Below are 12,255 nucleotides of genomic sequence, written 5' to 3'. Positions count from 1 at the left end.
GCCATGTTCTGGCTGTAGGAACAAGGGAAGGGATTAAGTGAATAGAAGGAAGGGAATAGTGGATATTCCCCTGGATCTTGTAGGAAGGGTCTGGTTTATTGAGTGCTGTCACCAGCTTGTTTTTGGTTACACGTTGGTTAATACTAATATGCAGTTTATCCTCATATGGACTCAAGTGTAGGTGCTGCTTGTGGGGTTTGTGTGTGCCAGCCAAGGTGTATGTGGATGCAGACTGGTGATTGCTGGTTTGGTTTTCCAGAGCCTTTTCCTTTGTCACGTTTCCACTCTTGCTCTGCTCCATGAGCATCATCACTCACTAAAGGATGTAACAGTGGCTTTTGTTATTTTTTAAAAAATGTCACCTTTTGTACAGTGTTTAATTTCTAAACATGGTCAGGAATAAACACAAACCTTTCCTAGGGCAGTGTGGTTCTTATCAGTGTTTTGAGGGCCTGTTGAGCGCAGTGAAGTGCCTGCCTGGCCACTGCCTTGTTTGCGGAGGAGTGATAGAACCATGGAGCAGTTTGGGTCGAAGGGACCTTAAAGCTCCTCCAGCTCCAACCCCTGCCATGGGCAGGGACCCCTTCCACTGGAGCAGCTTGCTCCAAGCCCCTGTGTCCAACCTGGCCTTGAGCACTGCCAGGGATGGGGCAGCCACAGCTTCTCTGGGCACCCTGTGCCAGCGCCTCAGCACCCTCACAGGGAAGAGCTTCTGCCTAAGAGCTCAGCTCAGTCTCCCCTCGGGCAGGTTCAAGCCATTCCCCTTGGCCTGTCCCTACAGGCCCTTGTCCCAAGCCCCTCTCCAGGTTCCCTGCAGCCCCTTTAGGCACTGGAGCTGCTCTGAGGTCTCCCCTTCAGGAGCCTTCTCTTCTCCAGGCTGCCCCAGCCCAGCTCTCTCAGCCTGGCTCCATCGGATATGTTACAGTACTTTCGAGTGGAACTGGATGTGCTTTAAGGTCCCTTCCAACACAAACCAAGCTGTGAGTCTATGAATTAACAAGGCCATGGTCTCTAGAGGAGAAGTCGCACGTTCCCTGTCCCTTTCCTCCCCCCCGAGGTAGGTTTGTGGTTTCCAGGGGACCCCTGCAGGAAACTTGGTGACACTGCAGAGGTTTAGAGACGCTGCTGCTGCCTGGAGTAGCCTGGAGCTGCCTCACGCCGGACACCAGGTTGCTTTCCAGGGCTCCTGAAAGTAAATGCATGGCAGAGTCGTGCCGTAATGCAGTATTCACATAGCGTGGCGAGCTCTAACGGAGGGAACTGGAGCCAGAAGACACATTTGACTGTATATTCGAGCTCTGTGCGAGCTCTGCCCTTTCTTGAACAGATACTGAGTGAGAAGAGGTGCATAGGAGTGTAATGAGGGCAAGGGACAAGACAGAACAGCTTCTGCTTCACTGGAAAGCATTGCACTTCATATTCCGAAGCCTGAAATTAGAGTGAATATAATAGACAAGTTACAAATTGGAGAAGAGCAGAGGATGATTATTACTGCTTGTAGTCACACACAAGGAGGAAACAGTGGAATTCCTGATTTGGGGATCTCAAACCACACTGCACAGGTTTTCCTCCCCACACACTGCGGAACCGACTGCTGCAGGGTGTTGTGGAAGCCAAAGCTAATGAATGAGTTCAAAGAAGCCATGAAGGGTTCAGAGGGAAGTTGCTTTTGTTTCTGAGAGCTACTTGGAAGAGACACTTCAGTGATGTTGATCCTCCCACTCCTGACACTGTGTGCAAGAAGGATCCTGTACCAGCCACTGACTTGTAAGCACAGGAGACTGAAGTTCAAAAGGGCAAGTACATCACTGGGGTCCCATTCCCAGATAGGGGCTGCTGAGAAGGAACAGCCCAGTGTTCTTGTTCAGAGTTTTAACTGTGTGCTCGAGGCACATAAAGGCGTATTTGTTTCACTATTGATCTCATTCATCACTGTATCCTTCTGGAAGAAGATCCTGAGGGGAGGTAATCCTGCTGCAAGGGACGCTTTTAGTACTGACAGTGATTTCTGTGCAGTTGGAATGTTTCCTGCTTTCCCAGAGCTGAAGTTTTCACAAGGAACAGGCTGGAAGCTGTCTCAGATTTGTGTAATTAATTCTGCAATGTAGAACCACAGAACAGTTTGGGTTGAAGGGACCTTACAGCTCCTCCAGCTCCAACCCCTGCCACAGGCAGGGACCCCTTCCACTGGAGCAGCTTGCTCCAAGCCCCTGTGTCCAACCTGGCCTTGAGCACTGCCAGGGATGGGGCAGCCACAGCTTCTCTGGGCACCCTGTGCCAGCGCCTCAGCACCCTCACAGGGAAGAGCTTCTGCCTAAGAGCTCAGCTCAGTCTCCCCTCGGGCAGGTTCAAGCCATTCCCCTTGGCCTGTCCCTACAGGCCCTTGTCCCAAGCCCCTCTCCACGTTTCCTGCAGCCCCTTTAGGCACTGGAGCTGCTCTAAGGTCTCCCCTTCAGGAGCCTTCTCTTCTCCAGGCTGCCCCAGCCCAGCTCTCTCAGCCTGGCTCCAGAGCAGAGCTGCTCCAGCCCTCGCAGCATCTCCATGGCCTCCTCTGGCCTCGCTCCAGCAGCTGCACGTCCCTCTTGTGCTGCTGCCCCAGAGCTGGAGCAGGGCTGCAGGGGGGGTCTCCCCAGAGCACAGCAGAGGGGCAGGATCCCCTCCCTGAGCTGCTGCTCATGCTCTGGGGGTGCACCCAGCACATGGGGGGGTTCTGGGCTCAAGCGCTCACTGGAGCTGGGTCATGGGGAGCTTGTCATCAAGCAACACCCCAAGTCCTTCTCCGCAGGGCTGCTCTAGTTCCAGGGACATTCCTCACCACAGGGTAACCCATTCTTAATGACAGGAGACTCCTCACGATGCTCATTGCAGGGCCCATGTTCCCTTTGTGTTGATTTTCCTTTACACCTAACGCACATCCTCCTTTTTACCCAGTCCAGCAGTCTGAACAAGCAGAGGTGTTTTAAAGTACTAAATCAGGTCCCGTGTGTTACAGTGCAGTAACCACAATGCAGTTACAAGTCTGCTCTGAAACGTGTATTACAAAATAGCTTGAGTGTTTAATGGAATATTAATGGACTATTAACCTGTTAAATCAGACACATCGAGAGCAAGATACCTGCTACAACCCAGCACGTCGCTTTATTATGGTTTTGCACAGAAAAGGGAGTTCTGTGGCGTTGGGAAGCTGATCATTTATAAACCAAAGGTGGTGAAGTCACCTTCTGTCGATCCAGCTCGGGAGCTGCTGTTCAGAAGAGGCGTTTGGGCATGAAGGAGCAGATAAGAACGTTTATAACAAACTGGTTCCGCGTTGGAGCACTCAGGGTTTCTTCAGGAAGCTGTACAGGTGCGGGACCAGGTAATCTCTGTAGTGGCCGTCTATGAACCCCTTCCCACTGTTGTGCACAAACCAGCACTGCACCTCGGTCCCAGCCACCCGGTCTGTCCTGTAGTCCTTCTGCAGCCCCCTGTGGGGAAGAGGACACCCAAAGTGAAGCCCCTGCCCAATAATCCAGCACTGCCCTGCTAAAGGGGTGAGCTCTGTGTCTTCCACCACCAGGAAGTGGAAACAACCACAAAATACAATGGATTCGCAGTTCTGTATACAGTATGTGTACAGACCCCATACACATACATACAACTGTGGGTACGGGGCCTTTTGTTGGGGTCTCAGGTGCTTTTATAGGTCCTATCCAAGGTCAGGTGCTGGGCAGCTATAAGAACAACACAATTCATGCACAAGAACCCAACTTATCCTGAGTTTTGGCAACCACTAAAACCAGATTATCAGCGAAGGGAAAACAGGGATATTGTCCCCCCAAATCCCTGACATGTAACAAGCCTGCAGTCACTGATGTCCTCAAAATAAGTCAGATTTAGGAGAGCAATAAAGCACATCATTCCTACCTGGTAACAGTGAGCTTGTTGCCTTTCACTTCCATGATGGCTTGTGGTTTCTCTGGAGGTTGCCCAGGGGTTTGGTGGTGGATGGACACTTCTGGCTCAGACGCAAACTGACCTGATCAAAGAGAGGTTTAGAGCTCTCTGCCCCTCACAGCCTTGGAGGCTCCTGTGTAAGCTGCTGTGGGAAACCAAAGTAGCTGCAGGAGGCAAAGCATCCCGCATGGATCGCAGGGCACTGGGCATCCAGTGCACAGGGGCTGAATTTCCCTGTGAGCTGAGCCCTTGCTTTTGTTTTACACCCTTGCTGGAAAGGACAGATCCGGATGTTTGTGTGCAAAGCTTCTCAGGAGGAAGGTTTGAGGGGGTTGTTTCAGCCTTTTTAGCCTGGGAAAGCCCTGTCACAGTGTCACCAAGTCTGGGCAGGCCATTGGAAACACACTCCCTGGATGGGATGAGGAATTCCCTCCTGGTCTATGATGTTCTACAGCATCCTTGAGGCTTCCTGTAGAACTCTTCCATTTTCTGTTTGAATCCTTTCCACACCTTCCCCATCAGGAGACAGACACCAATGGATTCACCCAAGGATCTGCCAAACTCCCTTGCCAGTGCCCCACCATTCCCACCTCCCATCCTGCACCCCTTACCTATGAGCCCATGGGTTTCAGGTGAGAACTGGTTCTCAGGGGGAATGTAGATTCCCAGGAAGTCAACATTAACGGGGTGATGCTTCCACACACGGTGCAGCAGGACCATGAAGGACATCTCCTCACCCACGCTGATCGTGACGTTGTTTTCTCTCTTCAGAGATATGAGCAGCCTGAAAGGTGAACCAAAGGAAGGGCTCAGTCACACCTGAGCTCTCAGGCTCCTTGAGATGCTCTTGGGCATCCAAACCAACTGATTGGGGTTGGCAGATAAGACAGAGAGTCCATCAAACCCCACAGCCTTGGGAATGGTGCCCACAGGTCTGGCAGGACAGTGCTGATAGAACAGACACTTCATGCCCTGCTCAGTCAACCCAAATTTGCCCCACAAATTTAAGCTCTTGCTACAGTGAATGGAGATTTTGGAAGTGATCCTATTGCCTAAATACATGTCTAGTGCTGTAGGGTGTCCAACAGCTGTCAATCTGTAGGTGGAGGTGTAAGATATTGACTCAGGTTTATCTTCATGTCAGGTATCATAAAATCATGGAATAGTTTGGGTTGGAAAGGCCCTTAAGATCATCCAATTCCAACCCCCTGCCATGGGCAGGGACACCTTGCTCTAAACCATATTACCCAAGGCTCTGTCCAACCTGGCCTTGAACACTGCCAGGGATGGAGCATTCACAATCTCCCTGGGCACCCATTCCAGTGCCTCACCACCTTCACAGGAAAGAATTTCCTCCTTAGATCCAATCTAAACTTCCCCTGTTTCTGTTTAAACCCATTACCCCTTGCCCTACCACCACAGTCCCTTAAGGAATCCCTCCCCAGCATCCTTGCAGCCCCTTTCAGGTACTGGAACCCTGGAGGTATCTCAGATAACATGAAATGCTTTGCTGAGGCAACTGAATCCTGTTCTTAGCTGAAGCAACCAGTGGTAGGGAGACAAATTCAGCCCTTTTTACTCATGTCTGGTTGACAGAATCGCTCTCTTGGCCCTACCGCCTGATTTCATTAGTGATAATGAGAGCTCAGACGTGTAGCTATGATTCACGTGCCCATATGCAGGATCTCTGTGACCTGGATCCCACCCACAGCTGGGTCAGTCCCATGCTGCCAATGGTTCCCTTAGGAGTGCTCAGCAACTCACTGCTTCCGAATGATGTGGCCCGTGTCGGCCCAGGTCAGTGTGATGCTGTAAGATCCATCTTTCAGCGTGATCGTTTCTGTGCTGATCTCCACTTTCAGGCCTTTCTTCTTGAAGTAAAACCCGATTTTGCCAAAGTATGTGTTGAGTTTCTTATTCTCTGTTCTCTTGGCCCCAACGATCTGCCCATTGACCACCACTCCTGTGAAGAGCAGGGAAGATGATGCCTAAATCTTGGAACACTGCTTAGAGACTTGGAGTTCCAATCTCAGCAGGGAGCACCATGGGATCAGCAGAAACAGGAACCCCTCTGACCCCCTGGTTTTGTCATCTTGCCAGCCAAGAGAAGAGAGTAATTTATTATAGCCCCTCCTGATGCTACTGCTCATCCCTTTAGCATGTCAGCCTGGTGGGAACTGGTGTTAGGTCTAGTGCAGTATGGGCTGATTCATAAGCCATTCCTTATATGAAACTACTGTCCTATATGCTTCTGCTTATTGCTGTGTGTGAAGAACATGGAGCAGTGGAGGAATGGTACCACATCTCCAAAAACTCATTGCTCCAATTGCACGTGCTCCAAATACTCATTAACCTGCCTCCAAATACTCATTGCTCTTCACATGTATTCCAGAAGAAAATGCTGATAGGTAAAGCCCTCTGAGAAGAGGCCGATTCCCTTTGATTCCTTTGGGAATACGCTTACACATTTTTATTGCCTGCCGCTAGGGATGCATCCATTTTTATTTTCTTTGCATCCATCTACTCCTTTCTTCTTTAAAAAGGTGTATAAATGGAGAGGAGAGGAGAGGAGAGGAGAGGAGAGGAGAGGAGAGGAGAGGAGAGGAGAGGAGAGGAGAGGAGAGGAGAGGAGAGGAGAGGAGAGGAGAGGAGAGGAGAGGAGAGGAGAGGAGAGGAGAGGAGAGGAGAGATCCTCACCTATCATGGAGATTTTCCCCCCGTCTTGGTTTCTTTACCAGTGTTTGGCCATCCTCAGAGTGCAAAAGTTTTCCCTCATAGCTCACTCCTACTTTCAGTTTTACTGTGCAGCTTGTGTCTGTTGCCTTTTGTCTTTTAGTTATGAATCTTGGAGATGTGTTAAGCTCCATCTGTACTTTCTGATTAGGTGGTTGTAGACAGCAACAAGATTGACTAAACCCAATGACCAAGCACAGCCTCTCCCTCCATGCCCTGTGCCCCATAATCATCTTGGTGGCCACCACTGGATTTGAGCCAGTTTGTCAACAGCTTTCTTGTTCTGACAAGCCTCAAACTGGACACAAGGCTGCAGACGTGGAGCGAAACGGGCACTTCCCTCAGCCTGCTGGCCATGCTCCCGTTAGCACATGGTCTTCCCTGCAGGCCTTTCTCTGCTCCCTCTGAACACCTCTCAGAGCTGAGAGAGAAAAGTGCTGTAAAATAAACCATGTTATCTTCCCTTACCAGTACCAGGATCAGAAACCAAGTTCAGGATCTTTCCAGGCTCTGAGTTGATGTTGAAGCAGATGTTCCTTTGGCTCTTGGGCAGGTGTATGATGAAATGTGGGTCATTGTCCACTGAAATACGGGAAAGAAACATGCATGAGCAGCAGCACAGACCGGCCTGGTGCGGCACACAAAGACTGAGACACTTTTCCTGGAGCATTTTAAGCACCTTTTGGGACTCCTCAGTGAGGACAAGGGCTCTATCTACCCCTGCAGTAGCTAAGGCAGCTCTTAGATACTCCTCACCAAAGCCCCTTAGATTCTTTCTCTTCATATACTTCTGTTTAAGGAAAGGACATAACATTAGCTTGAGGAGCACCAGTGGTTTAAACTGGTCAGCTGCACACCAGGGTGCCATAGGCTCAACCTGGAGCTGTAGAAGCCAAACTTTATCTCTTCATGATGGAAACCAGCCTCCAGGTGAGACCAAGGACCCGTTTGGACGCCAGCCAGACAGGGACACATTTGAGGCTTACATCCAGGGCAGGACCTAAGGCATGGAAAGCAGGATCTGGTGACACCTCTGTTCAAAACTAACATCTGCCCTCCCATGCCCGTCTGTTGTCTGTTTCTAGAAGTGACACAGTCCCAGGACATCACTGTCTCAAACTAAGAAGCTCTCAGATTCATTACAAGTCCATACAACCATACAGACGTTGGGTAAAGATACATCCTGGCTATCAACTCCTCTGGGGAATAAAATCCATGCCTGTACTTAATGTTGCCTATGGGAATAGCCAGTCTAGCTTCCATTCAGTCAGTGCTCTTCCTCATCTTTTGGACCTATTTAACTCCTTCCATGCACTAGACAAATCCTAGGCCCTTGACCAGGAATGACTTTGCAGGAAGCAGTAGGGTGGGTGCCCTCCAAGGGTAAAGGAGCTTTTGAATGTCTTGTGTCTTTTAAAGACATGAAGCTTCTTGAACATAGCCCTCAATAATTTTTCCTCATTCTTTCCTTATGGTTGATCTTCCTGAACGTGATGTCCAGGCCTGTCCTGATCAACATTTCCAGGGACAAAAATACAGTACCAAATACCTGTATTAGCTGGACAGGTAACTTTGCCTTTCTCACCTTCTTCTCCAAGCAGTTTCTTGACTAACCAAAGCCTTAGATTAACCCCTGAGCCATGCTGAGGAGGAGTTTGATAGCTCTTTGTTTGGTAGCTGTGTAAGTACTCACATCTGCACACAGGCAGGCCCCCAGAGTTACTGCAGTTCCACTGCTTTTACACGCAGTGGTTCTCCCAGCTGGCTTGTTTAATACTCGGCAAAGGCCCAAGCATTGACAGGGTCCATCAGCCACCAGTGCCTTCGGAGATTTTGATCTACCACAGAGCATTCATCTGTAATTCACAACGGGGGCATCTTTACAAGAGCTCTGCTACTGCAGGGCAGCTGAGTGTGAGCTCAGTGAGCAGCCTCAGCTGCAGGGAAGCATGCAGCAGAAGATGGAGATGCTGGGATCCTATTGGAATCATGTGATGGTTTGGGCTGGAAGGGACCTCAAAGCTCCTCCAGTTCCAACCCCTGCCACGGGCAGGGACCCCTTCCACTGGAGCAGCTTGCTCCAAGCCCCTGTGTCCAACCTGGCCTTGAGCACTGCCAGGAATGGGGCAGCCACAGCTTCTCTGGGCACCCTGTGCCAGCGCCTCAGCACCCTCACAGGGAAGAGCTTCTGCCTAAGAGCTCAGCTCAGTCTCCCATCTAGGAGCTAAGCTAAGTCTCATGCTTGTAACTCAGAGCATACTTTACAGGTTCACATATTCAGACTCAAAATGACTCAGTATTCCATGAAGAAAAGCTGGCTCTTTGGGTGCTGGATGTTAGCAGAGGCTGTATCAAGGCCCCTTCACACTGATGTCCTCTGCAACGGCACTGAAGTAGCTTTAGCAGCTAGTCACAACAGTGGATTTATTCTCTTGCAGACTACCCCCTAAATGAAGATGCAGCTTTTACACCAATCCAGCAAGCTCAACAAGAAAGACAATTGATGGGCTCCTCCATCATTACTGTGCTTGGCATCTTGTCACAGAAGTTGAAGTGCCAAAAGTAACCGATAACTTTGGTTATATCGCTTTTATTTGTGTATCAGGTGATGAATGATGCTGTCTGGTGTTCCTCTGCAGAGAAATACTGTAGCTCTTACCTCTGTTTATGCTCAGAGAGGACACTGGAGGACTCCTTTGCTCAGGCATGAAGCTGACTGGTACAGCTGTGACGTTGGCCCAGGGGGGGATACCTTTGTTGTTATTAGGTGCATTTGGAGTTAATCCTAAAGTACCTGTTAAAGGAGAGCCATAAGTAGGATTTTGTTCTTGCTGACACATTTACTAGTGTAATGTTTAAAGCAATGCTGTAGATCAGAGCCTCGTGTTATATCAATGTAAAGAAGGCACAAACCCCTTTACAACAGACACATTTGTGTGGGGAAGTTGGGATGCATTTACCCCACTGTCTCCATCAGAGATACATGACTTACTAGGGCAGTTGAGCTAGCAATAAGCTATGCAGGACTCTTTCTGCATGCCTTAGGATGACCCACATCAATAAAGCTGCAAATAAGTGCAAGCATTTACTGTACCATCCCTTAATGTGTCCCCTCCTGCTAGAGCCATTCTGCCTTTGCCATGATGGAGGCAGGAGAATGTAATGTATTCTCTCTTCCACTTAGTTCATAAAACAATATGATCTTCAGTGATCTGTTAAACTTGGTTTGTTTCGTATGTTGGGCTGGAAACAAGAAGAGCTGAAGCAGGGCATGTATTCACATCTGCTGGCCCTATCTGAAGAGGAGGAAGGGGAAAAAGGAGCTGGGGGACAGAAGCAGGACAGAAGATTGCACATCTGGATCCAAATCTCTGTTGGCATCTTCCTTCTTGAAGCCCTAATTTAAGCCATAGGCAGTATTACTTCCATTAGTACAGTTACATGTGGATTTGGTGCAGATAATACAGGAACCAAAACCTGGACAGAGACTTCTGATTTTCTGCATCAGATGAATTTCACAGAGTATTATGCATGAAGCTCTCCCATGCACAATGTCTGGCATGATAAAGAACATTCAGTCCTTTGAGAAGTAAGTGATTTCAGCAGAAGGCAGTCTCTGGATATGAAGACAGTGCAGCTCTTATGGGAGTTGCATGAGGACAGGCAGGAAAACCTCTTTCAGATTACCCATTCCATGCCTTGTATATGCAAACTTTTTGGTACAGCCCATGTACTGCACCATCCTAAGCACAGATTTACTTTGATACGCTTTTACAACCTCTGTCCTCTGCTAAGGTTCAGGAGACATGTCCCACTGTCCCTGAAATCCACAGATGCCTCGACCCTGATTTCAGTGTTGTTAAGTTTTGACTATTCCATCAAGCACAAAGACACAAGAACCTATATTAAAATTACTCAAATCCTCTACATCATCTGAATCAGAATAATTATGGCCTGAATTAGTCAGCTGGTGCCACTATAATGAATTCATTATACATGAATGCAACACATGCTATTTCTGTGCTGAGTGGTTTGGTGGTTGTGGGTGGTAGCATGCGGTAGAAATAACTTCATTTCTCTTTGGGTCTCAGTTGCAGACTTTAAAATTGAAGAACAAATAAACCCCAAAATACCAATTGACAGACATCAGAACCCCAGTTCATTGAGCCAGAGTCAGGACATTGTTAGAGTTATCCAGGAGCTGGAGGAGTGGAAATGCAGAACGTGCGTGGAGGTTCGTTTCTAGTGTGAAATGACGGATGGGTGATGTGGCTCACTGGTGTGAAGTTGCTTCTTTCCTTCACAGCCAGTTGTAAGTGCTCCATTTATAAATAGGTTTCAATTCACTACACGCAGTTGTGGAAGAAGCTGACCTTTTACTCTCTTTGCACCACGCTGTCAGTGTTCTCTCGGTAACAGCAGTTGTGCTTTTTCAAAGCCTTCACTTGTGAGGGTGCAAAACCACTGCTGTTGGGTTCCGTTGGAAGCACGTGGCTGTGCAGGGGGGACTTGGGATATGCTGAACACCCACAGATGTCAACAGCTATTGCTTTGAGACTGACTCTACCAGAGCAGCCAACCCTGCCTCTTTTGGCTGGACATGAGCTTGCTGTAACAGGGACCTTGGAACATGGATTGAAGTAATGGATTTAAATGCAGAAGTTAATTAATGAGGGACTCTCCTGTTCCGACAGCTCAGATTCCATGTGGGCTCGTGGCTGATTTATAACAATCTTAGGAAGCTTCCAAGGCTTAAAAGTGATGCTAAAATATGGTTTAGTCAATTCTACAGGGAACTAGACATATCTGTCCCACTAAGAAGACGTGCAACTTGTGACACTGTAGACTTATTGGAAACCTCATCATTGCAATGTTGTCCCATTCAGTCCTCACTGAAGCCAATGGCTCCAAAATGCACTTGTGTAACAGGATGCTTTCAAACTGTCTGAAGATATGATCAGCTTTCAAAGAAAATACAGGCTACTGTATAAGCACGAATACCTGAAGTGAACAATGAGCATAGATGCTCTTCTGACTGCAGAAGAACAAAGCCAAAATGAGAGGCTGAGTAACAAACAGAGACACTGACCTGGGCAGCAGCCCCTCCTGGGGTCTTTGGGCTGGTCTGCCAGCATTATCTCATCCTTCTCGGCGTTCTCTATCAGCATAGCTGTGAAGGGGGTAACAATATGATGGTCAAGAGACATCTGTAGGATGGATTTGGTGATGTTTCTCTTCAAAGCTGCAGTGGGGGCTGTGTTTCTGGATGGAAAATGAAACAGAAGGCATGGTTAGCAGCAATATTGGGCCGCTGCTCCACAGAGTGGTCCCAGAGCCAAACTGATGGGTGTTGCAAGAAGGAAAAGCTGATGGCCTGTGTGAATGCACTCTCCATAAGAAGACCATTTTGGACTTCTGTGGGCTTTGGCCTGGACTCAGGGACGCCCAGTTCATCTCCTGGTCTCAGCAGGAGACTCCTTTCTGCTTCAGAGGGCATTCATCCTGAACTGCTCCACAGTTTCTACTCGGGCTCCATGAGGCAAATTTCCCACCAGTTTCATTCACTCAGCCCCACAGCCAGGTCTG

At 48.8% G+C, this 12,255-nt stretch overlaps 1 protein-coding gene across 1 annotated transcript in view; it reads right to left on the bottom strand.

Annotated features, from left to right (window-relative positions):
• Positions 1-3,112: 3,112 nt before the first annotated feature.
• Positions 3,113-12,255, bottom strand: part of ITIH2 (inter-alpha-trypsin inhibitor heavy chain 2) — a 30,287-nt gene continuing 21,144 nt past the window's right edge. Inside the window, exons 15-21 of the mRNA XM_061346184.1 lie at positions 11,759-11,931; positions 9,329-9,463; positions 7,138-7,251; positions 5,701-5,899; positions 4,548-4,720; positions 3,907-4,018; positions 3,113-3,467 (exon numbers count right to left, since the gene is read on the bottom strand). Coding sequence (XP_061202168.1) covers positions 3,320-3,467; positions 3,907-4,018; positions 4,548-4,720; positions 5,701-5,899; positions 7,138-7,251; positions 9,329-9,463; positions 11,759-11,931 — 1,054 coding nt within the window. The 3' untranslated portion in view covers positions 3,113-3,319. The remainder of the gene's footprint in view (positions 3,468-3,906; positions 4,019-4,547; positions 4,721-5,700; positions 5,900-7,137; positions 7,252-9,328; positions 9,464-11,758; positions 11,932-12,255) is intronic.

Source organism: Neopsephotus bourkii, unplaced genomic scaffold, assembly GCF_033783945.1.
Source record: "Neopsephotus bourkii isolate Nb327-2 ecotype Australia unplaced genomic scaffold, CSIRO-AGI_Nbou_v1 NB_266, whole genome shotgun sequence".
NCBI lineage: Eukaryota > Metazoa > Chordata > Aves > Psittaciformes > Psittacidae > Neopsephotus > Neopsephotus bourkii.
Note: the sequence above shows the minus strand (reverse complement) of the source record. Positions and strands in the feature narration are given on the sequence as shown.